At 36.9% G+C, this 27,833-nt stretch overlaps 1 protein-coding gene across 5 annotated transcripts in view; it reads left to right on the forward strand.

The window, feature by feature from the left end:
- Nucleotides 1–27,003, forward strand: part of Xiap (X-linked inhibitor of apoptosis) — a 46,791-nt gene extending 19,788 nt beyond the window's left edge. For 3 of the 5 annotated variants that reach the window (XM_055612133.1, XM_055612136.1, XM_055612137.1), the window contains 7 exons: nt 8,294–8,391; nt 9,852–10,757; nt 11,904–12,003; nt 14,076–14,154; nt 15,418–15,460; nt 18,169–18,369; nt 25,442–27,003. In XM_055612133.1, the coding sequence (XP_055468108.1) occupies nt 9,884–10,757; nt 11,904–12,003; nt 14,076–14,154; nt 15,418–15,460; nt 18,169–18,369; nt 25,442–25,635 (1,491 nt within the window). In that variant the 5' untranslated portion in view covers nt 8,294–8,391; nt 9,852–9,883 and the 3' untranslated portion in view covers nt 25,636–27,003. The remainder of the gene's footprint in view (nt 1–8,293; nt 8,392–9,851; nt 10,758–11,903; nt 12,004–14,075; nt 14,155–15,417; nt 15,461–18,168; nt 18,370–25,441) is intronic. The other 2 variants (XM_055612135.1, XM_055612138.1) reach the window with 1 other exon arrangement.
- Nucleotides 27,004–27,833: the final 830 nt, after the last annotated feature.

Below are 27,833 nucleotides of genomic sequence, written 5' to 3' on the forward strand. Positions count from 1 at the left end.
ACTATGCTTTAATATGGTAGCAGTCTGTTTTATATCCTTTCTTAGATCCTTTCTCCCGTTCAAAGGTTCGAATAACCTTTATTCTATATCTTATAAAAGTCTAAGAGAAAAGAACATTTGCATTATTCGCAGTTAGTATATTGGCAAGTTTTTTGTTCCTGTGTGTCTCAGACTACTTCCCATTTTCTAAGTTAGCAGTCAATCTTCTATTCTTAGCATCTACCCATAGTTTTCTTCACACAGCTGACTGTAGTGTGTATGTGGTGCATATGTGCGGTGTGTAAGTGTGTGTGTGCGCGCGCGCATCTGTCTGTACACATATGTATTTTAACTTTTTTAGGGGAGACAGGATCTGTAACCAGGTTGATCTTGAACTCACCATGTAACAGAGGCTGCCTTTGAACTCCTGGCTTCACCTCTCAAGTGCTAGGATTAATGACACGGTGCCAGTAATTCCAACATTCGCGTGTGTTTTAAACATACTATATCACCATCATAAAATCTTCCAAATCTGTAATAGAAGCATGCACCTTTGCTTGCTTTTTCATTTTGCTTCACTGTTGACATCCAGGGTACAATTTTCCACAATCATCATTTCCCTCAAGATTACTGATTGCCTTGCTTCTTACCGTAAAGCTTTCTTTGACATTGTGTTCCTTGCTTTCCTCCATTTCTAGTTACCAAGTACAAAGCTTGAATGATTATACTAATACCGAGAAACCTTAAATTATCTCAGCATTCCTCTATTGCACCTCAGATTTTTTTTCCTCTTTTTTGACATCTAAAGCCATTCTGGTTTTTTTTTCTCCAATAGATGTATACCTCATTTTTTTTATATTCACAATTCTGTGCTTTTTATAGAATTATACTTCTGGTGTAATTCATTTTGTGTGCATATGATTTTACCTTCTGTGTGTGTGTGTGTGAATTTTATTGCATGCATATGTGAGAGAAGCACATACAAGCAAAGTGCATGATTAGAGGTCAAGTACAACTTTGTAGAGTTGTTTCCTGTCCTTTACTGTTATGTCAGTTGTCAGGACTGAATTCTAGCCATAAACTTTGTAGGATAAGTGCTTTTACTACTAAATCATCTCTCTAGTCCCCCTCCCCAAGTTCCTCTTGATTGTCACTTGTCTGTCACTTTTAGATGGGCACCCTTCTATACATTATATGTACATGTAGTAGTTATTTAAATACCTGGTTTTCAGAACTGTAACCTAAACCAACAACTTGGAATTAATCCATGAGAAAGTGAAATTTCCTTTTATTTTTTTTTTGAAGCAATGGCCTTTTAATTTTTATTTATTTTTTATTTTTGTTTTTTCAGGACAGGGTTTCTCTGTGTAGCCTTGGTTGTCCTGGACTCACTATGTAGATCAGGCTGTTCTTGAACTCAGCCATCCTCCAGCCTCTGCCTCCCCAAGTGCTGAGATTACAGGTGCACGATGCCACTGCCCAGATTGAAGCAAGAGTCTTAAATTCACCTTGAACTCATCTTCTTCCTGTCCCAGACTCCTGAATGCCAACATTACAGAAATGTGCAACTAGATCCACTTAAAGTCTCCCCTTTTTTTTGTGTGTGTATGTGTTTAAAATGTATTTTTTAATGTATTTTTATTTTGTGTCTCCAAATATAAGATACATTTCAAGGGGGAAATAATTATGGGGGGATTTAGTTTTGAAACTCACAGCTCTGTCTTTTTCTATAAATATCATTTGGACTGAAGACCACATATGTTCACAATAATGAAAGGTTTCTCGTTCTACCTCCACAAGTTACTGTGGTATGAAAGTCAGGGAATACATTGACTGAGATTTTTCAACAGCAGGTGCTAAAGCTGAAAAAAAATTATCTAGATAGAGCTAGCCTATTCCTTTACCTCATATAACAAATTCAGGTGCAGCACACAGGCCCTGCTCAATTTTTGCTGGCTACACATGGAAATACACTCCAAAGTTTCCCCTCAAGTTGAAGATAATATCCAGCGTCAGGTGAAGGTTGTGTGGGGCTTTGCTTTATTTTTTTTATTTATTACAATTTATTCATTTTGTATCCCAGCTGTAGCCTTCTCCCTTATCCCCTCCTAATCCCATCCAAGACTATCAGGTTTTATCAAGACTGGCTGCATTGTCTTTCTCTGTGGCCTGGTAAGGCTGCTCCCCCCTCAGGGGAGGTGATCAAAGAACCAGCCCATGAGTTTATGTCAGAGACAGCCCCTTACTAAGGACCCCACATGGAGACTAAGCTGCCATGGGCTACATATGTGCAGGGGTTCTAGGTTATCTAGTGTCCTTGGTTGGAGTATCAGTCTTAGAAAAGAGCCCTGGGCCCAGATTTTTTGGCTCTGTTGTTCTCCTTGTGGAGCACCTGTCCCCTCCAGGTCTTTCTATCTCACCCTTCTTTCATAAGATTCCCTGCCCTCTGCCCAAAGTTTGGCTATGAGTCTCAGCATCTGCTTGGATACCCTGCTGGGTAGTCTTTCAGAAGCCCTCTTTTGTAGATTCCTGTCCTGTTCCCTGTTTTCTCCCTCTTCCTATGTCTATCCCATTTGACTTTCTGAAAGAGGATTGAATATCTTACCCAGGGTCCTCCTTATTGCTTAGCTTCTTTAGGTGTACAGATTTTAGTATGTTTATCTTATATTGTATATCTAATATCCACTTATAAGTGAGTATATACCATGTGTGTCTTTCTGTGTCTGGGATAACTCACTCAGGATGATCTTTTCTAGTTCCCACCATTTGCCTGCAAATTTCATGATTTCCTTGTTTTCAATAGCTTAGTACTATTCCATTGCATAAATGTACCACAATTTCTGTATCCATTCCTCAGTTGAGGGACATCTGGGTTGTTTCCAGATTCTGGCTATTACGAATAAAGCTGCTATGAACATGGTTGAGCAAATGCCCTTGTATACTTGAGCACATTTTGGATATATGGCTAGAACTGGTATAACTGGGTCAAAAAATTCCTAATTTTCTGAGAAAGTGCCAGATTGATTTCCAAAGTGGTTGTACAAGTTTAGATTACCAGCAGCAAAGAAGAAGGGTTCCCCTTTCTCCACATCTTCTCCAGCATGTGTTGTTGCTTGAGTTATTCATCTTAGCCATTCTGATGGCTGTAAGATGTTATCTCGGGGTCATTTTGATTTACATCTCCCTCATAACTAAGGACATTGACCATTTCTTTAAGGGTTTCTCTGCCATTCAATATTCCTTTATTGAGAATTCTCTATTTAGCTTGGTACCCCATTTTTTAAATTGGCTTACTTGGTTTATTGGTGTTTAACTTCTTAAGTTCTTTATATATTATGGATATTAGCCCTCTGTCAGATATAGGGTTGGTGAATATCCTTTCCCAATATGTAGGCTGTCGTTTTGTTCTGATGACAGTGTCCTTTGCTTTACAGAAGATTTTCAGTTTCATGAGGTCCCATTTATTGATTGTTGATCTTAGAGCCTGAGTTGTTGGTGTTCTCTTCAGAAGATTGTCTCCTGTGCCAATGAGGTTAAGGCTCTTCCCCATTTTTTCTTCTAACAGGGTTAGTGAGTCTGGTTTTATGTTGAGGTCTTTGATCCACTTGGACTTTTGTTTTGAGCAGGGTGATAAATATGGATCTATTTGCATTTTTCTACATGGAGACACCTATTTAGACCAGCACCATTTGTTGAAGATGCTTTCTTTTTTCTATTGTATGGTTTTGGCATCTTTCTAAAAAAAAAAATCAGGTGTCCATAAGTATGTGGGTTTATTTCTGAGTCTTCTTTCTTTTCAATTTTTGATCCTCCAGCCTGTTTCTGCGCCAGTACCAGGCAGCTTTTATTACTGTTGCTCTATAGTACAGCTTGAGATCAAGTATGGAGATAACCTCTAGAAGATCTTTTATTGTACAAGATTGTTTTAGCAATTCTGGGTTTTTTGTTTTTCCATATGAAATTGAGAATTGTTCTTTCTAGTTCTGTAAAGAATTATGTTGGAATTTTGATGGGAATTGCATTGACTCTATAGATTTCTTTTGGTAAGATGGCCATTTTCAGTATGTTAATCCTACCAATCCATGAGCATGGAAGATCTTTCCATCTTCTGATATCTTCTAATTCTTTCTTCAGAGACTTGAAGTTTTTTTCATACAGATCCTTAACTTGCTTGGTTAGTGTGGTACCAAGGTACTTTTTGTTATTTGTGACTATTGTAAAGGGTGTCGTTTATTTAATTTTTTTCTCAGTCCTTTTTTCTTTTGTATATAGGAGGGCTGCTGATTTATTTATTCATTCATTCATTCATTCATTCATTTATTTATTTATTTATTTATTTATTTATTTGCTTATTTATTGTGTTAGTTTTGTATCCAGCCACTTTTTGAAGGCGTTTATCAGCTAAAGGAGTTCTCTGGTAAATTTTTTGATACACACATGTATACTATCATATTATCTGGAAATAGTGATACTTTGACTTCTTCCTTTCCAATTTGAATCCTCTTGATTTCCTTTAATTGTCTTAATGTTCTAGCAAGGAATTCAAAAACTATGTTGAAGAGATATGGAGAGAGTGGGCAGCCTTGTTTTTTCCCTGATTTCAGTGGGATTGATTTATGTTTCTCTCCATTTAAGTTGATGTTTGTTACAGGCTTGCTGTATATTGCCTTAAAGTCTCCTTGTAAGCTTCAGAGAGAGATGCTCCTGTAGAATGACAGAGTTGCACATATCTGTAAGGGGATGAACAGTTGAACCTCACAAAATGCCTGTTATGGTTAAATGAGACTAAATCTTTAATTTTATATGTTTTGATTGTCTCAAGACACAATACCTTACCTCAGAGGAGGTGAATTTCATCATTTTGCTTATGTTGACTATTCTTTAGGCATATTACAGACTTGAAAATGCTTAGCCTTCTAGTCTATACTCGTTTGTTTTTATTTATTTGTTTGTTTTTTGTGTATTTATTTGTTTGTATTTATTTATTTGTTTGTTGTTCTGTTTTTTGAGACAGGGTTTCTCCGTTTGTTTAGTTTTGGGTGTCCTGGACTCTGGCTGGCCTTAAATTCACAGAGATCTGTCTGCCTCCATCTCCCTGAGTGCTGGGATTACAGAAGTGCACCACCACTGCCTGTCCTGAAGTCTGTTTTACTGATGGGAAGGACTTATACTCTCAAAAACAACCTAACTCATTGTGTACTGCACTGACTTTCAAAGTTCATTCAAGTTTGGGGCTAAATGTATTGGTTATATGCCAGGGTGTTTCTGTGTAGCCCCGGCTGTCTTGGAATCACTTTGTAGCCTAGGCTGAGCTTATCATGCTCATTCAACAAAGAACTTTAAACATTATTGTCAGAATGTTTTCAGAAATCTGGAAAATGATAGCTAAAAGTATCTAAAACTTTATTGCAAAAAAATTGCTCAGAGATAGATAAAAGTCAGCTCTTAAAGGATATATGTGAATACTAGTGAAAATTGACAAGGCCACCATTCCTGAAGTTTATTGTCATCTTTCAAAAGAGGCATTTTTTAACATTTCTCAAAGGGAATTAATGTTCTAAGATTGACTGCTAACATACTGCCTAGAGTCTGTATAAATGTTCCCAAGATCCCCAAAACAAAACATCATGACCATTCTCATTTGTTTGTTTGTATTTTCAGACAGGGTCTCATTATATGGCCCAGGCTCTTTTCTAATTCAGTGTCCCTTGTCTCAGCCCAGTGAATGTATTTTTTTAATATATTCATTTTTCCTTAAAATTATTTTATTTCATGTGCATTTGTATTTTGCCTGCATGTATGTCTATATGAGGATGTTGGATCCCCTGAAACTGGAGTTACAAACAACTGAGCTGCATGTTGTTGCCAGGAATTGAATGAACCCAGGTCCTCCGGAAGAGCAGCCAGTGCTCTTAACTGCTAAGTCACCTTTCTAGCCCTTAAAAATATTTTTAATTGACAGCAGTAATTATATAAGTGTGTGGGATACAGTGTGGTATTTTACTACATGGGAAATATACATCAAATCATACCAGAATAATTTTTATTGTCTCATTTCAGACATTTTTTGCACTGAGAATATCCAAAACTTGTTTGCTAACTATTTTAAAGTATTCAGTTAATTATTGTCAACCATAGCTTTCCTAGTTTACACAGAACATTTAGTAATCAGAGCTAGGCCAATGGCTCAGTGGCTGAACCATATGCTGTTACAAGCATGAGGGCCTGAGTTTTGATTCTCAGGACCCAAGTAAATGCTGGGTGGGCATGGTGACTCACCACTAATTCTAGGAGACAGGATCTCTCGAACAAGCTGACTTGCAGATAAGACATATCAGAGTTGTAGGTTTTATTTAGAGATATTGTCTCAGTGAATAAAGTGGACCGGAAATTAGGATTGATTCCCAACAACAACCTTAGGCTTCCACATGCACAGCCCTGCTCTGGGCACCTACACACATGAAAACAGGAAAAAAAGAAATACAGTATATTGTCGTTCAGGACTTAGTAGTACATGCCTGTAATCCCAGGACTGTGGAGGCTTGGGCAGTAAATATGGGGTGGGGGTGGGGGTCCTGGGTTACATAATGAAATTCTGACTTCAAACAAAAAGGAAAAAAATAAGTAAGTTTTTGGGCTGGAGAGCTGGCTCAGAGGTTAAGAGCACTGTCTCTTCTTCCAGGGGTTGTCAGTTCAAGTTCAATTCCCAGTACCCTCATGGTGGCTCACAACTATCCATAATGAGATCTGGTGCCGTCTTCACGTGTAGGTGTACATGCAGGCAGAACCCTTTATACATAATAAATAAATCTTTAAAATAAAATATTTTTAAAAATGTAAGTTATTTCTGTTCAGCTACATCTTTGTGCCCATTGACCATCCTATTTCTATTCCATCTCCCTTCATCCGCATTCTGGTAACTACTGTTTTATGAGATTAACCTTTCAGCTTCCACATATGAACCTAACATGTTTCACCTCACATAATGTCATCCAGTTCTATTCATGTTGCTGCCAGTTGCAGAATTTTAATCTTTTTAAGGCTAAATATTATGTTGTATACGTATAATATATTTTCTTTGGCCATTCAACAATGATTACCTAAAGCTGATTCCACATACAAACAGTGCTATAATAAATGTGCAACACAGAGGTATCTCTTCATCATACTGATTTCACTTCCCTGAACATATGCACAGTGGTAAGGTGGCTAAATCCTGGGTTAGAGCAGGTTTTGCTTTGTTTGTTTTTGAGACTGTAAATTATAGGCTGGCCTAAAATCTTGTTACATAGCCAAGAGTGACCCTGAAATTCTGATCCTCTTTTTTTTTCTATCTCCTGAGTTCTGAGATTATAGATGTACTGCCACACCCAGTTTATATAGTGCTAAGGGTTAAGCCCAGGGCCTTGAGCATGCTAGTTAAGTACTCAAGTTGTGGAGTACAATATCCCCAGCATTCTCTACTTGAAAAGGCTCCATTTAGGGACTAGAGAGATGACTCAGTGCATGCTGGAGGTAGAATAAAAATCCCAGGAGCAAGCTGGCTGACTAGGCCAACCCAGTAAGTGAGCCCTGAGTTTATCTGAGAGACCCTGCCTCAACAAAGTAGAGAGTGATAGATGATATCCACACCCAGAAGTGCATACCAGGCACATACATCTACACAAAAACAACAACAGCCTTCATTTTGAGGTTCATAATGGCTGTGCTAGTTTACGTTTCTATTTGCAAGTCCCTTTTGTTCACATCCAGCAGCATTTGCTGTTTTTTTTTTTTTTTTCTTTCAGATAATAGCTATCCTAATAGGTGTAAAGTTGATACCTCATTGTAACTTTAATTTGCATTCCCTTGGTACATAGTCTAATGTTAACATGTTTTCATGTGCTGGTTGGCTATTTGTACATCGACCTTGGAGAAATACCCAGATATGCATTCATTTTTGTATCTGAACCTTTCATTTTTGCTTTTATTTTAGTTTTTTCCTTTTTTTTTTTTTTTTTTTTTTTTTTTTTTTTTGCATTTGACAAGCATACTGAAGAGACTATGGCAATGTGGAAGATTCTGGAAAACCAGGTTTTTCTTGTAGCTAGGGTAACCACATGATCTTCTGTCTGTTTTGCCTAAGGTGATTGTGATTTATGCCTGTTGTCCTTGTGTAATTATTATAGCTTCATTTTGCACTCTCAGATGTGTTGGAGAACAAACTATCATGCCACTCTTCCCATAACTTTTGGTGTGTTATTTGGCTTAAACATTACATAGTTGTAATTTGGCAGCTCTGATGAGCCTGCTGAATTCTCTTTCATTCAAACAGATTGTTCCTTGACCAACAGAAGTTGAAAGCAAAAGTAACTTCAATTAACATCTGTAAATAGAATGTTTCTTCAGCTATTCTCTTGCTGGCAGTTTTGGGTATGTAGGATGTGTGTATGGGGGGGTGGCTATATGTATGGGGGGGTGTGGGGGTGGGCGTGGTGGGGGTGGATGTGCTGGGTGGGTGGGGGCTGTGGTGTATGTGGGTGGGTTGGGGGGTGTATGAAGGGTGGGTGGGTTAGGGGGTTGGGAAGGTGTATATGTGTGGTATGTGTGGGTGGGGGGGGATGGGTGTGTGTGTGGTATGTGGGGAGGGGGTGTGTGTGGGGAGGGGTGTGGAAGTGTGTGTGGTGTAGTATGTGGGTGTGTGGGTATATGTGGGGTGTGTGGCTGTATGTGTATGGGTGTGGGGAGGGGGTGGGGTGTCTGTGTGGGGTGTGGCTGTGTGTATGTTTGTGGGGATATATGATGGTGGGGGTGGGTGTAGGTGTGTGTGGTATTGTGGGTGGGGGTGTGGTATGGGAGTTGTATGGGGGTGGGGGTGTATGGTGTATGTGGGTGTGAGGTGTGTATATGATGTGGGGCTGTGGTGTTGTGGGGGTGGGTGTTTGTATGATGTGTTTGTGGTGGGGGTATTTGGGGGGTATGTGTGGGAGGGTGTTTATGTGTGTGCGCACACAGAAAACAAGGAATGATCCTCTTGCAGCAGAAGTGAACTCTGCACATGAAGCATGCTGGAACCAGTTATTGTGAATACTTAATTTGTTTAATACTTTTATTAGTTCTTTGAGGATTTTATACGTTGCAGTTTGATCATAGTCACCTCCCAAACTTCTCCCAGATTCACCCACCCAACTTTGCATATTTCCTGTTTTTTTAAAGCATCAAATCTCATTTTGTGCATCCTCATAACGCCTTTGTTTTGCTAAGCAAGAAAGTAAAAATATATTTTAAATTAATTCATTAACATTCTAAACATTGGTTTCTTTTTAAATAGTAAAAAAATTGAGCTTTGATGCCTTGAATATGTAATGACTCATTATAACAATTATGCATAGTCTTTAATAATCTACATATTTTATGCTGCTCTCATGTCTTTCCTAATTAATGACTTCACATGTTTAATATTTATAATTTTTGTGTCATAGTTTCCATATTTATATAAAATGGGTGCTTAACATTGGTAATTCTTCTGTTTGTTTACATATTAATTTTCATAAAAAGGGAAAATGGGACTGAGGTAGAGGTTCATTAGTAGAGCACTTGCTTTAAGCGCAAAAGGCTCCACGATGGATATCTAACACTACAAGAGAGAGAAACAGGCTGGGAGTGTAGTTCTGTGTTAGAGCATGTGTTTAGCATTATGTGCAGTCCTAACATTGAAGGAAGAGAACAAACAAAAGCACCATACTTTGAAACTCAAGTGGTTTGATAATGTAAAACTAGTGTTTAGAATTAAAATGTGTCTTGGTGATTATACCATTATTTTTAGTGCTTAATATCAGAAATACATTTATGTCTTGAGTTTTGGATTTCCTAATGCAATATTCTCTTTTTAGAAAAGGTGGACAAGTCCTATTTTCAAGAGAAGATGACTTTTAACGGTTTTGAAGGATCTAAAACTTGTGTGCCTGCAGACTCCAATAAGGATGAAGAATTTGTAGAAGAATTTAATAGATTAAAAACATTTGCTAACTTTCCAAGTAGTAGTCCTGTTTCAGCATCAACACTGGCTCGAGCAGGGTTTCTTTATACTGGTGAAGGAGATACTGTGCAGTGCTTTAGTTGTCACGCATCAGTAGATAGATGGCAATATGGAGACTCAGCTGTTGGAAGACACAGGAAGATATCCCCAAATTGCAGATTTATCAATGGCTTTTATTTTGAAAACAGTGCTACACAGTCCACAAATCCTGGTATCCAAAATAGCCAGTACACGGCTGAAAATTTTGTGGGAAACAGAAATCATTTTGCTCTTGACAGGCCATCTGAGACTCATGCAGATTATCTTTTGAGAACTGGACAGGTTGTAGATATGTCAGACACCATATTCCCAAGGAACCCTGACATGTGTAGTGAAGAAGCCAGATTGAAGTCATTTCACAACTGGCCAGACTATGCCCATTTAACGCCCAGAGAGTTAGCTAGTGCTGGACTCTACTACACGGGGATTGATGATCAAGTGCAATGTTTTTGTTGTGGTGGAAAACTGAAAAATTGGGAACCCTGTGATCGTGCCTGGTCAGAACACAGGAGACACTTTCCTAATTGCTTCTTTGTTTTGGGCCGGAATGTTAATGTTCGAAGTGAATCTGGTGTGAGTTCTGAAAGGAATTTCCCAAATTCAACAAATTCTCTAAGAAATCCAGCCATGGCAGACTATGAAGCACGGATTGTTACTTTTGGAACATGGATGTACTCAGTTAACAAAGAGCAGCTTGCAAGAGCTGGATTTTATGCTTTAGGTAAATTTAACCAGTAAATTTCTTTCCAGCTGTCATAGGGCTCCTAAAAAGGAAATCATTGCCTGTGGTCTTCTGAACTGACAAATATTTAAGCAAATATTTAGACATAAACTTTCAGGATTGTTTATTATCAGTATCATTCTCAGTCTTTAATGTACCTACTGAATTTATGTTAAAAGGCTATGCTTTGATGAGTCATATCTTTATGTATGTAATTTTTGAGGGTGAGGTTAGAGTTGAGAGAGAAAAGATGATATTGATTCCTGATAGATGATGGATCTAATAGTAATACTGGATGCCATTTATTGAAAATCTACTCTGTATGTTCAAAATATTTACTACATGAATTTTACTATTCACCACAACCTCATTAAGAGAGTTAACATTGGAGAATTTAGTTTGCTTTGTGATAAAATGACATCAAGCTAAGCATGGCACCACACACCTATAATTCAAGCAGTCCATTGGCTGAGGTAGAAAGATCAGTATGAATTTGAGGGCAGTTTGGGATACATTTTGATATGCTCTCTCAAAAAGCCAACCAAACAAAAATTAACATCTACTTTTAAATTATACACCACATATTTGAAAACTTCCCTGTATTTTGCCTTACTGTTTCAGAGTACTTCTCAGTTTCTATAGCTGTCTCAAGAAAAGCTGGTAGTGTGATGGCTTGTAGAAATATTTTAAATCTACATGTCTGACTCATATTTTAGGATTGAATAATGCCAAATTCAAAATACAAATTATTTCAAGTCTTTTCATTTATATAATACAGTAAACTTAAAGGTTAGTTACCTTGTAATTCATGCTGAATTTTCTTGTTAACATTTGGAATACCACTTGTAGAAATTTCAGTTTGGTGAAGTCTAATAGTGATGGTCCAAATGACATTCACTAAAAAGAATGTAACAATTGTAGTTTCTAATACAACAACTGTTATTTTACTTTCATTGTCAAAGCACCTTATATTGAGATGGTGAATTTATTACGTATTTTCCTTCAAATGATAAAGATTATATCTAGATGGAATGTGAATTTCTCTTTTAAGCCGTGAGATTTTAAGTAACAGACACTCCTTATGTTAGAATTGGCATTTTTCTAAAAACTTCTGTTGTGCACAGTTTTAGTTGTATGTTTTCTTAGGTGAAGGTGATAAAGTGAAGTGCTTTCACTGTGGAGGAGGGCTCACAGATTGGAAGCCAAGTGAAGACCCTTGGGAACAGCATGCGAAGTGGTATCCAGGGTAAAATTCTTAATTGTTCATTTAGTAATATATAAGTTGGACATTGTACAAAATGGAAAGATTTGAATTACTTTTCACGTCAACTATTTTTGCCTTCACTATGGCATGAAATTCACACCAAGTTTACAGAAATGGGGTCAAACACCTAAGTCTTCTGGTAAACAAAACATTCACTGCTTATATAGCATATGATACATGGTTCCATTTCTAAACAACAGATTATGAAAATGTATACTTTTTATTTAGTATTTTTTATATGTGTACTTTTTATTTAGAAGTATGCTCTTTGGAGATTGGCATGAGCCCATGTTACAGTGAGAAGTCCTGAAGAACTGTCATAATATATAGTTTGTCTTTTGTTTTGTTTTGTTTGAAACAAGGTCTCACATTAGCTCAGGCTGGCCTCCATCTTGAAACCCTCTTGTCTCAGTCCCTTTTTCATCTTGCTTCTATAAAATAAAGTTCTCAGCTGTATAATTTGGTATGAGTTTCTAATATATAAAATAATACAACTTAAAATATTAGAACAATAATTTTAAAAGAATCTGTTACAAGCAACCTACAAATTAAATGAGAAAATTAAAACTAAGGTTTTTAAGTGTTCAGTATTGGTTTTAAAAATGATTAAACATTTCAAAATTTAAAAATGCCAGTGTTGGTCAGATGGTGGTAGTACATGCCTTTATTCCCAGCACTCAGGAAGCAGAGGTAGGAGGATCTCTAAGCTTGAGGCCAGCCTGGTCTACGCAGCAAGTTCCAGGATAACCAGGTCTATGTAGAGAAACCCTGTCTTGGGAAAAAAAAAGTCAGTGTTTGGGTACTAATTTAATAGCTTCTTTTGCCTGCTTTTAGTTTTGTTTGTTTGTCTGTTTTTAGATATGATCTTGTTATGTAGCCTTAACTGGCCTGCACATTCCTATATAGACCAGGCTGGCCTTAAAACTTGTGGCAGTCTTCCAGCTTCTGCCTCTTGAATATAATACAGCAATGGGACCATGCATGTCTTTCCTATTTGTTTCTTTTTAGTGTCTCTTGTAGCTCAGGCTGGCAAGAATTCACTATGTAGCCAATGGTGATATTGAACTTCTGATCTTGGCTTAACCTCCTAAATGCATATATCCCAGGTGTTGGCCACCATGCCTGGCTAATAACTTTTTTCACTCTTTTTTTTTTCACTTTCTTTTTTGGGATGGGGTCTGGCTGTATAGCTCAGACTAGCGTAGTTTTCATAGCAGTCTCCCTGTCTCAGCCTCACAAGTGCTAGGATTATAGACAGATGTCATCATACTTGGCTCCTAATTTAGAAACTCATGATTGAAAATTGAAAGTTCTCAAATTGATACTGTTAGTGTGAGTAATAGGAGCATTAATTTAGCTTTGAAATTACACCTGGGTAAGGAATTGGATAGTAGTGCTTTGTGGCTCCTTAGAAACAGTAAAGCTGAGGCCTTTCGCCTCAGGCTGGGAATTTCAAGGCCTGTCTAGGCTACAAAGCACACTTAATGCCAGCCTGGACAACTTAGCAAGACCCTATTTCAAATAAAAAGTTATATTTTTAAAAGACTGCAATAATTTATACCTATTCCTGCTTATAGTCCTAGTACTTGAGACATATAAGCAGGAAGATTAAAGGTCTGGCTCCATAGCAAGTTTGAGGCCATCTTGAATTATAAGACTTGTCCAAAAATAAGGAAGAGGATGGGAACTGATGATAGATATATTTTAGTGATGGAGTGCTTGGTTAGCATACCCATGGCCTTGAGTGTAATCCCCAGTACCACATATAAAAGAGAAACAATGAATAGGTAGATTTTATATTTTGATAGATTGATTGATTGCATATGGGGGGGGGTACACATCTCATAGTACACAAGTGGAGGTTAGAGTATGGCCTGCAGGAAGAGTTTGTTCTCTCGTTTTACCATGTGAGCTTCTGAACTTGAATGCAGGCTGTGAGACTTGTCAGAAAGTGCCATCTCTCATAGTTAATGGAATTTATATGATAGAGACAGTCTTTACTAATACTTCACTAATTTATTGGCTAATAGAGTTAAATTTTCTTTAATTTTTAGGTGTAAATATCTATTGGATGAGAAAGGGCAAGAATATATAAATAATGTTCATTTAACCAATTCTCTTGGAGAATCTTCGGTAAGTTGACTATTATGTATTTATGTAATACGTTTTCAGATTCTATATCATTTGTTTTTCTAATGATTTCAGTAAAATGCGTGCTATGCTACTGTAATTAATGTTTAGTAAACATTAAAGGGAAAAGCTTGAAGAAAGCTCCTAATTCTTAACTCTAAATATTTGGAAAGATCAGAGTAAAATAATGTATCACTCTGGTCAGAATGGGTGTAAAGAATCATTTAGACTTCTGAAATTAGACTTTTGGTAGTATACTTTCCACTCACAAATAGTTTCTACCTTTACTATTAAAAAAAAAAAAAAGGCATCTTACTATGTAAATCAGGCTGACCTTGTGAACCCATGAGATCTGCTTGCCTCTGCCTCCTGAGTGCTGAGCTTAAAGGTGTCTGCCACTATGCCTGGTATTTTCACCTTCAAAAAAAAAAAAAAAAACATAGTTTGTGTAGGTGTGTGTATAAACCACATGTTGTACAGGTACCTGAGGAAACCATAAAAAGGCATCAGATCTCTGAAGCTAGTGTTACAGTTACAAGCAACTATAAGCTGCCCAATATGAAATCTGGGAACTGAACTCTGGTCTTCTGGAAGAACAGCAAATATTCTCAACTGCTGAGCCATCTCTTTAGCAACATTTTAGCAAATAGTCCTTAAAATTGCTAAAATAAGGGTGTGGGTACATGAATTATACCTTACCTGGCCAACATAAACAAGAGCCTGGATACCATCTTGAGTAGGGCAAAAAAAAAAAAAATTATAAAAATGTGTCTGAGCTGGGTGCAGTGGCACTTACCTGTAATCTCAGCACTTGGGGAGGCAGAGGCAGGTGTATCTCTGTGAGTTCAAAGCCAGCCTGGTCCACAAGTCCAGGACAGCCAAGGCTATACAGAGAAACCCTGTCTCCACAAAACATGTGTCTGAATTGACACATAGGATACTGGCAGTCAGGCAGAGCATTAGTAAACTGTGGGAAGCCTGGAGCTGACCTGACAGTTATACCAGTAGTTTTTAGTTTCATTTGTGCTTTTTTTCCCCTCCAGGAAGTTATTTGATCTCATTGGTCCTTAATTTCTTGTCTGTAAAGTGGTGATGATGTTGAATTAGGTAGTCTTGACTTCTTTCTGTTCCATCAGGCTATGCTTTTGCAAATAGTCATGTTTTGAATTAGAATAAATCCAGTTTGTTTTAAGTTTATTAACTTTTCAAATGAAGATAATTGCTTTCTGCTAAAGTGAATTCTTGCCATTCATATTTCAATTTTAGGTAAGAACTGCTGAAAAAACACCATCACTAACTAAAAGAATCGGTAAATATGCTTATTAAAAATAAGTTTATGTTTAATTTTGTGGCCAATTTATTATAGTATATTTAATGAGGCTGCTATAAATTAAAAAATTTAATGAAGTGCTTATTTTATATCAGATATTTCTATAGTGAGAACGTTAATAGAAAACCAGCTGTTGTGGTACAAATTTGTAATCATAACATTCATGATGTTAAAGCAGGAGAATTCTGAATTTATGGCCAATCTAGGCTGCATGGCATGGGTTTTAAAAAAAAAAAGAAAGGAAGGGAGGGAGGAAAATGTATTATTCAACAAAGATATTAGAAGCTTGGATTTCTAATTTTTTTTAATTTATTTCTTTTATGTGTATGGGCATTCAGCCTTCATATATGTCTACTGTATGTGTGCCTGGTTCCCCTAGAAGCCAGGAAAGAGTGTTAGATCCCCTGGGACTGAAGTTAAAGGTGGTTGGGAGCCGTCATGGGAATGCCATGAACTGAACTCAGGTCCTCTGGAAGAGCCAGTGTTCTTAACCTCTGAGCCATCTTAGTAGTCTACTGTGTAGGCAAGACTGCCCTGGACCTTTCGTTCTTTTTGCCTCAGTATCATGAGTACTGGGATTGTAGATTGCTATCCCCACATGCAGGTAAAGCAGATACTGTGATGGTATTTGTCATTTTTTGGTGCTGGTGATTGTACCCAGAGCCTTTCTAATGTACTCTGCGCTATAGCCCCAGCAGTTATTCCTGCATTTCAGCTGAAGAAACAAAGAGGTTATATGATTTATGCACGGTCACATTATATATTTTTTTATTTTTGTTTTTTAGAGACAGTTCTTTGTGTGTATCCCTGGCTGTCCTGAAACTTGCTTTGTAGACCAGGTTGGCCTTGAACTTGAAAAGATCCACCTACCTCTGCTTTGCAAGTGCTAGGATTAAAGGCATGTAACATTATAAATTGTTAGTAGAACTATAAACAATGTCTTCTAAATTCTATAGCACATTGTAGATTTAATGTTTAGTGGAGTTGTTTATGGGGTTTTTATTATTGGTTTTTTTTTTTTTTTTAACAGGTTTTCTTTGTGTAGTCCTGGCTGTCCTAGAACTCACTCTATAGACCTGGCTGGCCTGGTAATCAGAAATCTGCCTGCCTCTGCCTCCTGAGTGCTGGGATTAAAGGCATGTAACCACCACACCCAGCCTAGGTTTTGGGTATTGTTAAGAACAGAGTATCTATCTTTATGTATCTCTAGCAGTCCTGGAACTCACTATGAAGATCAGGCTGGCCTGAAACACCTAGATATCTTCCTGCCTCCGCCTCCAGAGTTCTGAAATTAAAGGTGTGCACCACCACACTTGGCTCTGGTGTTCTTTTGGGTTTAGTTTTTTGTTTGATTGGTTTTGTTTGTTTAGTTCTTTTGTTTGTTTTTATCTCTTTTTTCAATTGGAACAGTATGTTTCAAAAATAAAAGGTTAAAATTTGAATATCTGGTGAGTCCCTATTCCTTAATGTAACATTATTTCTTTTGTGTGGCAAGGATTACAAGGCAGGAGAATACTACATATATTCATAATGAATACTGAAATGTAGAGCTATGTTGTATTACTTTGGTATAGATTTGGCAGCAGGCATAGATAAAAAAATTAAATCATTTTGTCTAACATACAGTTTTTGTTTTTGTTTTGGAGGCACGGTTTCTCTGTGCAGCCCTGCCTATCCTGGAACTCCCTCTGGTCTCAAACTCAGATCTGCCTGCCTCTACCTCCCAAGCTTAAGGGAATGCATGACTACTGCCCAGCTTTAACATACCTTTTTTTTTTTTTCTTAGTTATTCTAGGAAAATCAAAAGGACCTCTAGAATTAGGGTTATGTTTCAGTGATAGAATGTTTCTCTAGCGTGGAAAAGTTCAGTCCCAACACCACAAAAATAAAGATTCTATATTTCTAGAGAAAATATTTAGTGTTTAATCATCCTTACAATGCACATTTTTTATTATGATCAGTAAGACTTTTGTTCTTGGATTGAATTAATGTTTATGAATTGAAATATAACTCAAGTGCAAAATCTAACTTGATAAAGTATATAATGCAGTATATTTTAGTGTATTCACCAGGTTGTACAGTCATCACTATTTAATTGCCATCACAACAGAAAGAAATCTTATACCCATGCATCATCAGTCTTTCTCCATTTTCCTACTGTTGGACCCAGTAGGACCAGTATTACCTGTTTTGAACATTTAATATATATGTAGTCAACTTCTATATTGCCTCAAATGTCTATGTTGTTTCATATATGAGTCTTTATATTGTTTTGTTTAGTTTTGAGACAGGATCTAGTGTATCCCAGGCTGGCCTTGGATTTCCAGATAGCTGAATATGACCTTGCACTTTGTTATTTCTGGAGTCTCAGGCCTGCATTACCAGGCTAAGATTATGTTTTGCTGTGGACTGAATGCCAGGGCTACATCCATACTTAGCAAGCACTCTTCCAGCAGCCGCCATCCTCATCTCCTTGACACTTTTCTTTCCTGATTTACCTATCTTGCACTTTCCTTTTCAACTTTGGAAAGCCACAAAAACACATGTAGTAGACAATGTGAACTACCACTGAAATACTCCTCAACTATATTATAGTCTTAAATCACTAAACTGTTTGATTGTTTAGTTGGTTTTAATGAAAATACCTGTTTCTACTATGTTCTTTCTCTATCCAACTTTGATTTCAGATGATACCATCTTCCAGAATCCTATGGTGCAAGAAGCAATACGAATGGGATTCAGTTTCAAGGACATTAAGAAAACAATGGAAAAAAAAATCCAAACATCTGGGAGCAGCTATCTATCACTTGAGGTTCTGATTGCAGATCTTGTGAGTGCTCAGAAAGATAATACACAGGATGAGTCAAGTCAGCCTTCATTGCAGAAAGGTGTGCATTATTGTTTTCTTAAAGAAGAAAATCACTCTGCAGTCCTTTATCTAATGTCCCCATAAGATAAACATTTTTTCTTTTATTATGATAAATTTCAAATATATACAGAAGTGGAGAGAACTTCTACTTTGCTGAAACTGAAAAAATCAGTTCAGCATCTTTTTTTCCCATCTTGAGTCTCATCTTCTGTCTTTTTGGCCATACCACTTCAAAGTAAATGTAAGACATCCTTTGTATCCTCTACAAATATTTTAATATACATTCAACATATAAGGGTATTTTTTAAAGTATGTCCTTAATGCTGTTATGTTTTTCAGGCTACTGTGACAAAATTCCACAGAATAGGTAGTTTAAAAAATGTTTTTTTTAATTTTTTTTTTCCTCATAGACTGGAAAGGCTGGGACCTCCACCTGCACGTCCCCATGTAAATAACCGGACTTCCCAGAATAGTGTGTATAAGTTCTCAGGTCTTTCATGCTAATTCCCCCAAGAGTTCTCATGCTCATGACTTAATCTAAACCTAATTGTATTCATTCATTGCTTAACAATGAAGATACATTCTGAGTAATGTGTTGTTAAAAAATCTCATCCTTGAATGAACGTCATCACATATGCTTTTACAAACATAGACTACGTCAACCTCTTGTTGTAGCCTCTGGATGAAATCTAGATATTTACTAAACATGGGATGTGTGTGTGCTGTGAAGCTTCTGCTGACATGATATGGCATATTGTTTCATGGCAGTTTTATTTATATGGAGAAGTATAGTCTAATAGTTAAGTTTGCAAATTAATACATAAACCAGTATCATAGGGTTTTTTTTATTATTAATTCCTATAAACTGTATGCTATGCTTTCATATGACTAGCAACTTCAAGAGGTTGATTAATACCAGTGTCACCACAAACATGTGATACATTATGCCATAATGTTAGGGTGGCTGAAATATCACTAGACGATAGGAATTTTTCAGTTTCCTTGAGGGATAAATGTTCTCTGGTTTACCAAAGCATTGTTCAGTAGCACATGACTGTACTTCCTAAAGGCCTTCCTCTGAACATCACTGTGGGAAAGATTAAGGCTGGAGCATGTGAATGTAAGGAACACAAACATTCATTCCATATCACTTTGTTATCACATTTAACAAAATTAACAAAGTCTCTAAATCATCACAAACATAGGTGGTTTTAATACCGCTCCATTTTTTAGTGCTAGAAGGTAAGCTCAGGGCCTTATACATGTTAAGCAAGTAGTCTACCAATGGGCCACACCCATCACTCCTCTAGTTTCTTGAAACATTTTTACACTGGATCCATTTCAGTAAAGATCTAGATTCACAAGTTTATATTCATTTATTTTTAAATATCTCAATTACATATAAGGATAGGTTTCATGGTATTTTCATATATGTACTTATATCATGTTCATCCCTCATTCCTTCTAATCCCCTTCTAATTTCATGCATCCTGACCCTTTTTGACCCAGTGAATTTCATTAGGGTTTTGCGTAGGGGCACATTGGTTACTCTGTTTGTGTGTCTGTGTGTGTATGTGAACACATACATATAAAGGCCAGAAATCAAAGTTAGTGGTGTGGGGAAGAGAAACAAGCACATCCTTGGGAATCCCTGACCAGCCAATCTAGCCAATTGGTAAACTCCAGGCTCAGAGAGAAAGTCTGTCTCAAAAAAATAATGTGGAGGAGCAATTGACAAAGATAATTAACATAAATCTCTATCTTTCATGTACATAAGCAAACACACACATATATATAAGCACAAGCCAGCCACACAAATACAGAGACATGGAAACATGGACACGGGCTTTTTTTTTTTTTTTTTAAGTTCTACACATTTTATTATTGAAAAAAGTAATTAGCTCATGTGAAACTGAAAAGCAAATCAAACTCCAAGTTTAAATATGACCACATCTCCAATAAATGTTTAGGTTCATCTGGTAGGGTTGATGGGTGACCATGATTCAGCTTAAACCTTTAGTCATACCATTGTGTGTAAATCCTTACAGACCCAGTTTTATTTTCCTCCAATATCTTCTTTTGGAGTTGTACCTGACTTTGTTACCAGTTTTCATCCAAATCCATTGAGAATAGGGCAGTATTGCCTTTGTTTCTTGGCCAGGAATCTGTTGATTCTTGTGAAAAAAAAAAAAAAACATGGCAAAAGGAAACAGGTATATGCTGCATGCATGAAAGGTGCATATACGTTTTGTTTGTTTTGCATTTTTTATTAATTATTACTTACTACAATTTATTCTATTTGTATCCAGGCTGTGGCCCCCTCCCTTGTCTCCTCCCAATCCCACTTACCCTCCCTCTTTTCGCCCATGCCCCTCCCTAGTCCACTGCTAGGGGAGGTCCTCCTCCCCTTCCCTCTGACCCTAGCCTATTAGATTTCATTAGGACTTCCTCTGTGGCCTGGTAAGGCTGCACCCCTAGGGGGGAGGTAATCAGACAGCCTGTCACTGAGTTCATGCCAGAGAAAGTCCCTGCTCCCCTTACTAGGGATCCCACTTCGGATACTGAATCTATGGGCCACATCTGAGCTGTTTTTTTTTTTTTTTAAACACATGAAAGGCACTGGAGAGATGGCTCAGTACTTTAAAAAATTACAGTACTCTTTACAGAAGACATGAGTTTGGTTTCTAGCATCCACATTGGGTGGTTTGTAACTTCCCGTAACTCCTGCTCCAGATAACTACCCTCTTGTGGATTCCAGAAGCACCTACACACGTGTACATACACGTGTATGCTTACATGCACAGACACAAATAAATGTTATTTAAAATAGTGAAAAACAAATTTTTTGTACTGGGCATAGTAGTCCCACCATAACTATATTCTCAGCTGCTTTGGTGGTAAGGTGGTAGGATTGCTTGAACCTCGGAATTCAAGGCCACTCTGAGTAACATATAAGACCCTCTCACAGCTGGGCGGCAGTGCCTCACGCCTGTGATCCCAGCACTCTGGGAGGCAGAGGCAGGTGGATCTCTGTGTTTGAGGCTAGCCTGGTATACAAAGTGAGTCCAGGACAGCCAAGGCTGCACAGAGAAACCCTGTCTCAAAAAACAAAAAGACCCTCTCTCAAAGTTTGAAATAATACATAGGGAATATTGGGAAATAACATCAAATGTCATGTAGCTATTAAACCTTTATTGCTATGGACCTGGAACATTCTGATCTCAAAGGGGTCCTTGAGAGACATACAAGGAAAAAGAGCACTTAGTATGGTGATGCAGGCTTTTAATCCTAACACTTTAGGATCAGAGGTCGGTGTGTCTCAGTGGGTTCAAGGCAAGCCTGATGGCTATAGCAAGTTCCAGAATAGACAGAGCTGCATATAGACTCTGATTCAAAAACAACAACCAAAAATGCCATAGGAAAGGATATAGAGTACAGTAGTCACCTATGCAGTAATTGCCAGGAGTAAATCCTAGTCAGAGCCATCCTCAGGATGTAGCTTAGTAGAAAAAGTAGAGCTGATAATATTAATGTTTGACTTCATTCCATTGGGTCTGTAAAATAGAATCACAGTCAAACCCAGGAGTGATAATAGTTCCTGGGTGTGGTGGTCCCAGCACTGTAGAAGCTAAAGCATAAAGAGCTAGCATTCGTGACCATTTTAGACTACCTAGTATGACTGTCTCAAAAGGAAACTGGTATTCTTGAGCTATAGCTCAATTTCTAGAGAGCTTTCATAGCCGTGCAGATAGCCAAGGATTTCATTCCCAGCACAGCAAAAACTGGGTGGAATAGTAGAGGCCTTTAATCCCAGGGTTTGGGAAGCCCAAACAGGAGGGTCAGAAGTTCAAAGTCATCTTTTGGTATATAATGAATTTGAGGCCAGCCTGAGATATATGAGACACAAAAAGGCAAAACAAAAATAACAAGAAAACAACCTAGGTTGTATTACGCTTTTATTATTTCAATGAGCAACTAAAAATACAGCAGATAAGCTGGTGCCAGAGGTCTTTCGTTCGTTTGTTCTTGTTTTTTGAGACATTCTCTCTATAACCCTGGCTGTCTTGGAACTCACTCTGTAGACCAGGCTGGCCTCAAACTCACAGCCACCTGCCTACTTCTGCCTCCCAGTGCTGGGATTAAAGGTGTACACAAACACGCCCAGCTAAGAGATCATTTTACAATTTTTGAATTGTAGTAAAGTACACATCAAATTTATAATCTTATAACTGGGGATATACCTCATATTAAAGTAATTATCTAGTATACCTGAAGACCCTGGGTTTAATCTCCAAAACCACAAAAAGTTACCATCCTAACCTTTTTTATGTGTATAGCTTAGTACTGTTAAGTTACATACATATTGTTGTATTTTACGACCATATCTTTTTCTTGTTCCTTTTGATCAAACATGGGATCTTATTATACATGTCAGTACAGGTGAGGCATATACCCAGCCAAATCCCATAACTTTATTGAGTGTAGAAAGTTATTTCTTTTATTTTTGTTTTGTATGTGCTACCACACCCAGCCTGAAGGTTTTTTTTTTTAAGTGATGCCAGTGGCAATTTTTTTATTAAATTTTTATTTTTTATATTAATTATAGTTTATTTACTTTGTAGCCCAGCTGTAGCCCCCTCCTCCCTCATCTCCTCCCTACCCCTCTCTAAGTCCATTGATAGAGGTCGTCCTCCTCCCCTTTCATCTGACCCTAGCTTATCAGGTCTCACCAGAACTGTCTGCAATGTCCTCCTCTGTGGCCTAGATAGGCTGCTCCAAATGGCCATTCTGCCACAAGCAATCTACAGATTCGATGCAATTCCCATCAAAATACCAACACAATTCTTTACAGACCGTGAAAGAAAAATTCTCAACTTCATATGAAAAAACAAAAAATACCCAGAATTTCCAAAGCAGTCCTGTATAACAACAGATTGTCTGGAGTTATCTCCATCCCTGAAGGTTGTTTTTTTTTATGATAAAAAAACTTTATTTTTAAGTCTTTGAGACAGCCATATAACCTTGAAAATTAAGTCAAATGAAAATGTAAGCCCTCTTAATACACAAATATTTTTTTTTAGAAAAAAAAAGATTATTTTTTTTAATTTTTACTTTTTATATTAATTACAGTTTATCCCAGCCTGAAGGTTGTTTTCTTAAGAACCGACTAGAACAATACTTTTGTCCCTTTCTGATCCAAAGACACTTCTCTGGAGCGTGGATGTAACAGTGCCTCTCTCCAGTTTAAAAGTCTTCACCATCTTTCAGAACCCTTAGAATCAAGTCCCAACTTTTCCAAGGTTTGCCACATCTTTAAGGGTCATTTCTTGCTGGCCTTCTGTACCCTGTCTCTTTTCCTGCAAACTTAATGACCTCGTTTTTACTTGCTCTTGTCAGTCATGTTCTGTCTCTTGGAGCGTGCTTCAGTCATTTCCTTCACCTAGAGCATTCTTCTCTTATTTCTCCAGCCTCCAAGGCCCCTCCCTTTCCTACGTATCTCCTGTATATTGTATATGATCCAAGCTAGGTATAATTTTTTGGGAGGGGCCTTCATTTAATACTTTTTGTTACCATGGTGTATCATAATGTCCTGTTTACTTGTGTTCCCGACTTGTCTGTCAATATCTGGTACCTAAAGTGTAGATATGTATTACTTATTGTACACCAAATGCCTGAGTAAATGTTCAGTAAGAACAAAATTAAACTGTTGCTTTCCAAACATGTTTCGTAAATAATGTGCCCTCTAGGACATTAAATGCCATACAAAGGAGTTGATGTCAGACATGCTGGCACATACCTGAGTCCTAGGATTCAGGAGTCAGTGTTAGGCATAGATCTCTGAGTTTCAGCCTAGCCAAGGTTGCATAGTATGACCCATTTAAGTTCCTATGTGCCAATGTGACTAGAACTAGAAGTTTTAGAGTTAGTGAAAGAATCTAGCAGGGCTAGTGCAACTGCTCAGTGGCTAAAGGTGTCTGCTTCAAAACCTGACTTGAGTTTTATCCTGGAACCTGTATGGTAAATAAGAGAAACAACTCCTGAATGTTGTCCTCTGACTTTCACACATGTGCCACAATGTATGCACTCACACAAATATAAATAAATGTGATAAATTATTTTTTTAAAAGGAAAAAAAACTTGTTTTTAAGAAAATGCAACAGAAGGTAAGTATGTGGAACAATGAATTGTATACAGTATCCTGGACTTCCAGGATTGCTGACCCACTAAACACACACACTCACACACCAAAGGAAAAATAAAAACAACTTAAAATAATTCTCATTTGAGGCCAAATTTATAAATCATTAGTATACAGTGATTACAAAGAAAGTTAAAATATGTAATGTATTTGGAGTAGTGTCCAGCACATAATATTTATGCTCTATTACTATTGCTGCTGTTATCCATCTATTAGTAAGAATCTTTGTCAGCATTTCACAAAATCTGTTTTGGCAAAGGTTCAACTCTGAAGCTATTCTAGTATTATATATGCTAATCATACCCAAATATGTTTTTGTTTTGCATACCATGCCAACATCTTCAATATACCTGAAAATGTAAAGCCTTTACCCCTCTTTATATTTCCAGTAGTTATCATCTCCTTGATGTATTAGCAAATCCAACCTTAGTTCCTCTTTCTCTCATCAGCCCTCATATCTAAGCATCAAATCCTAGTGTCCTTGAAATGGGTCACTTTCTGAAATTACCCATGCCCTTGATATGTTGCAACTTTTACTTCGTCCTTACTTTTTCTGCCTGGCAAATTGATACCTGTAATTAAATGTCATGTCACTACATCACCACAGTCACCTTCTCATGATGTTCCCTTACCAGCCAGCCAAAATAATTTCTTCATCTTTTCCCCAAGCACATTGTATGAAATTTTGTTATAGCACTTACTATTTTGTACTTAACCTCTCTAGCTGGTAGCTTATAGCCTCTCCCACTAGCATACACGCTACTTAAGAATTTGTACCATGTGTGAGTTATTTTCTTGTCTACCAGGACTTGAGTGTCTGGCACACAGGATGGATTCAATGTTTAAACAACACAATCAAATACTAGTATATGTTGTTTTTGTCTTTATGCAGACATTAGTACTGAAGAGCAGCTAAGACAACTACAAGAGGAGAAGCTGTGCAAAATCTGTATGGATAGAAATATTGCTGTAGTTTTCGTTCCTTGTGGACATCTGGTCACTTGTAAACAATGTGCTGAAGCAGTTGACAAATGTCCCATGTGCTACACAATCATTACATTCAAGCAAAAAATTTTTATGTCTTAATCCAGCACCACAGTAGGCATGTTATGTTCTTCTTACCCTAATTGAATGTGTGATATGAGCGAACTTATTTTAACTAATCAGTATTGCATTCTATTAGCATCTGCTCCCAAATGGAAACAAATGTTAACATCACTGTTTCAGTCTAAACTTTGTATTTCTGGATCTTTCAGTTTATTAGCTATATTATTTATCCAATTTTTTACTCAACTGAAACCTTAGACAAAGAACCTTTTTATAACTTATAATCTATGTTTGTAGTACACTGACTTGATTTCTATATGTAAGTGTAATTAATCATCTGCATTTTCCATTCCTTTCAGATAAACTTAACAAATGCAGTGTTCTGTATAAGCAGCGAGATTTGAGTTAATCTGTCCAATCACTTAATTTGCTTATTGTGAACAGGACATGAACTGTTCCACACTGGTGGGAGGATAAACATTCTTTTATAGATGTTTGTCTCTGTATTTTTAAGATTCTATCCATTTTCTTTTGGAATTATAAATGTGCTTGTATGAATGATTTTTAAGTGATTTTGCCATCTCCCAAAAGATATTTAATAGTAGACTACCATCTAACCAGCATGTACTGACATAGAAAGGCAGCAAAGATAACATAAGTATAAAATACAAATGGCAAAACACTATGTGTAGTTTGAGCCAAATCAAGGTGTGTGTATTTTATATCTGTATAGGACAGAAAGATTTGGAAAGATATGCATCACACACTTAAATGTATTTTTTTTCTTGAGGGGGTGGGGCATGGGTCTTATAAGAGCCTTTCACTTTTTTTCATTTTATTCTGTTTGAAGTTTTATAGGTATGTATTACTTTTATAATCAGAACTTTTAGGAAATATTTTACTGATTTAAAGGCTTAGGCATGTTCAAACGTCTGCAAAACTACTTATCACTCAGTTTTAGTTTCTCTAATCCAAGAAGGCAGGCCATTTAACTTTTCTGGTGCCAATGTGAAGTTTAAATGTTTTTGTTTTACCTGCTTTGTGGATGGGAAATATCTCTGAGTGGTAGTTTTCTGACAGGTAGACCATGTCTTATCTTGTTGCAAAATATTTCTGATTTTGTAAAATGAAATATAAAATATGTCTCAGATCTTCCAATTAATTAGTAAGGATTCATCCTTAATCCTTGCTAGTTTAAGCCTGCCTAAGTCACTTTACTAAAAATGATCTTTGTTAACCCAGTATTTTAAACATCTGTCTGCTTATGTAGATAAAAGTAGAAGCATGTTTGTATACTGCTTGTAGTTTTAGTGTCAGCTGTCCACGTCTCATGTTATTTTGGTCCTAAAAGTTTCATGTAGTTTTTACTGTTAGGATGATTAAAGTGTATATAGTACAAAGTGCTAAGTCTTTGTTTGTTTTGTTTGTTTTCTTGACTAGTAATGGTAGTAAAAATATTAAAAATATTTTCTCAAGATCCTTAAAACCTCTTGGAAATTGTAACATACTGACAAAAGCAGTTGTTTAAATACTTTTAACAACTTATGTAACAATCAATATGAAAAAAAATCAAAAGCTGAAATGCTTTGTAGAACACAGGATTTACCTTAAATGGTTATCCTGATAGACCTGTTGTAGAGACTGGTCTATTTTACTATAGAAGAGAACAATTCGAGAGTGAAACTGTTACAATTTAGACTTTTTGTTGTATTTTCTAAGAGAAAGAGTATTGTTAGATTTTCCTAACCTCTGTTGACTGCTATGGTAAGTGATGTTATTTTAATTGCAAATTTAAATAGAAATTAACAGAATTAAGTAAATGACTGCCTGTTTAATCTACTTCTTAGCTAAGGATTCAAGGACTGAATTATTTTAATATAAGGCTTTTCCTCTTCTGAGAGCCTTGGTTCATTAAAACTCTTAAAATCTGTGTGCTCAGAGTTAAGCAAGACTTTTTTTTTCTTCATGAGTTGCAAAATTGAATTCATGAAGCTGATGTGGCTAACAAGTTTATTTTAGGAATTGTTTAGAAAATGCTGTTGATTGGGGTTCTTAAAATCACAGCACTGCAACTCTAATCAAAAGGTTGGAGACTTACCAGAGTTGGTCTGAGATCACACTTTAAAGACAAAACAACAACAACAAAAAACACTGGATCCTTTCAAATACAGTTGTGCAAAAATTGCTCACTTGGAAGATCAAAATATAAGCAAATCCAAATCACCACATCCGAAAGT

This window comes from Psammomys obesus, unplaced genomic scaffold, assembly GCF_907164565.1.
Source record: "Psammomys obesus unplaced genomic scaffold, mPsaObe1.curated_primary_1811, whole genome shotgun sequence".
Lineage (NCBI taxonomy): Eukaryota > Metazoa > Chordata > Mammalia > Rodentia > Muridae > Psammomys > Psammomys obesus.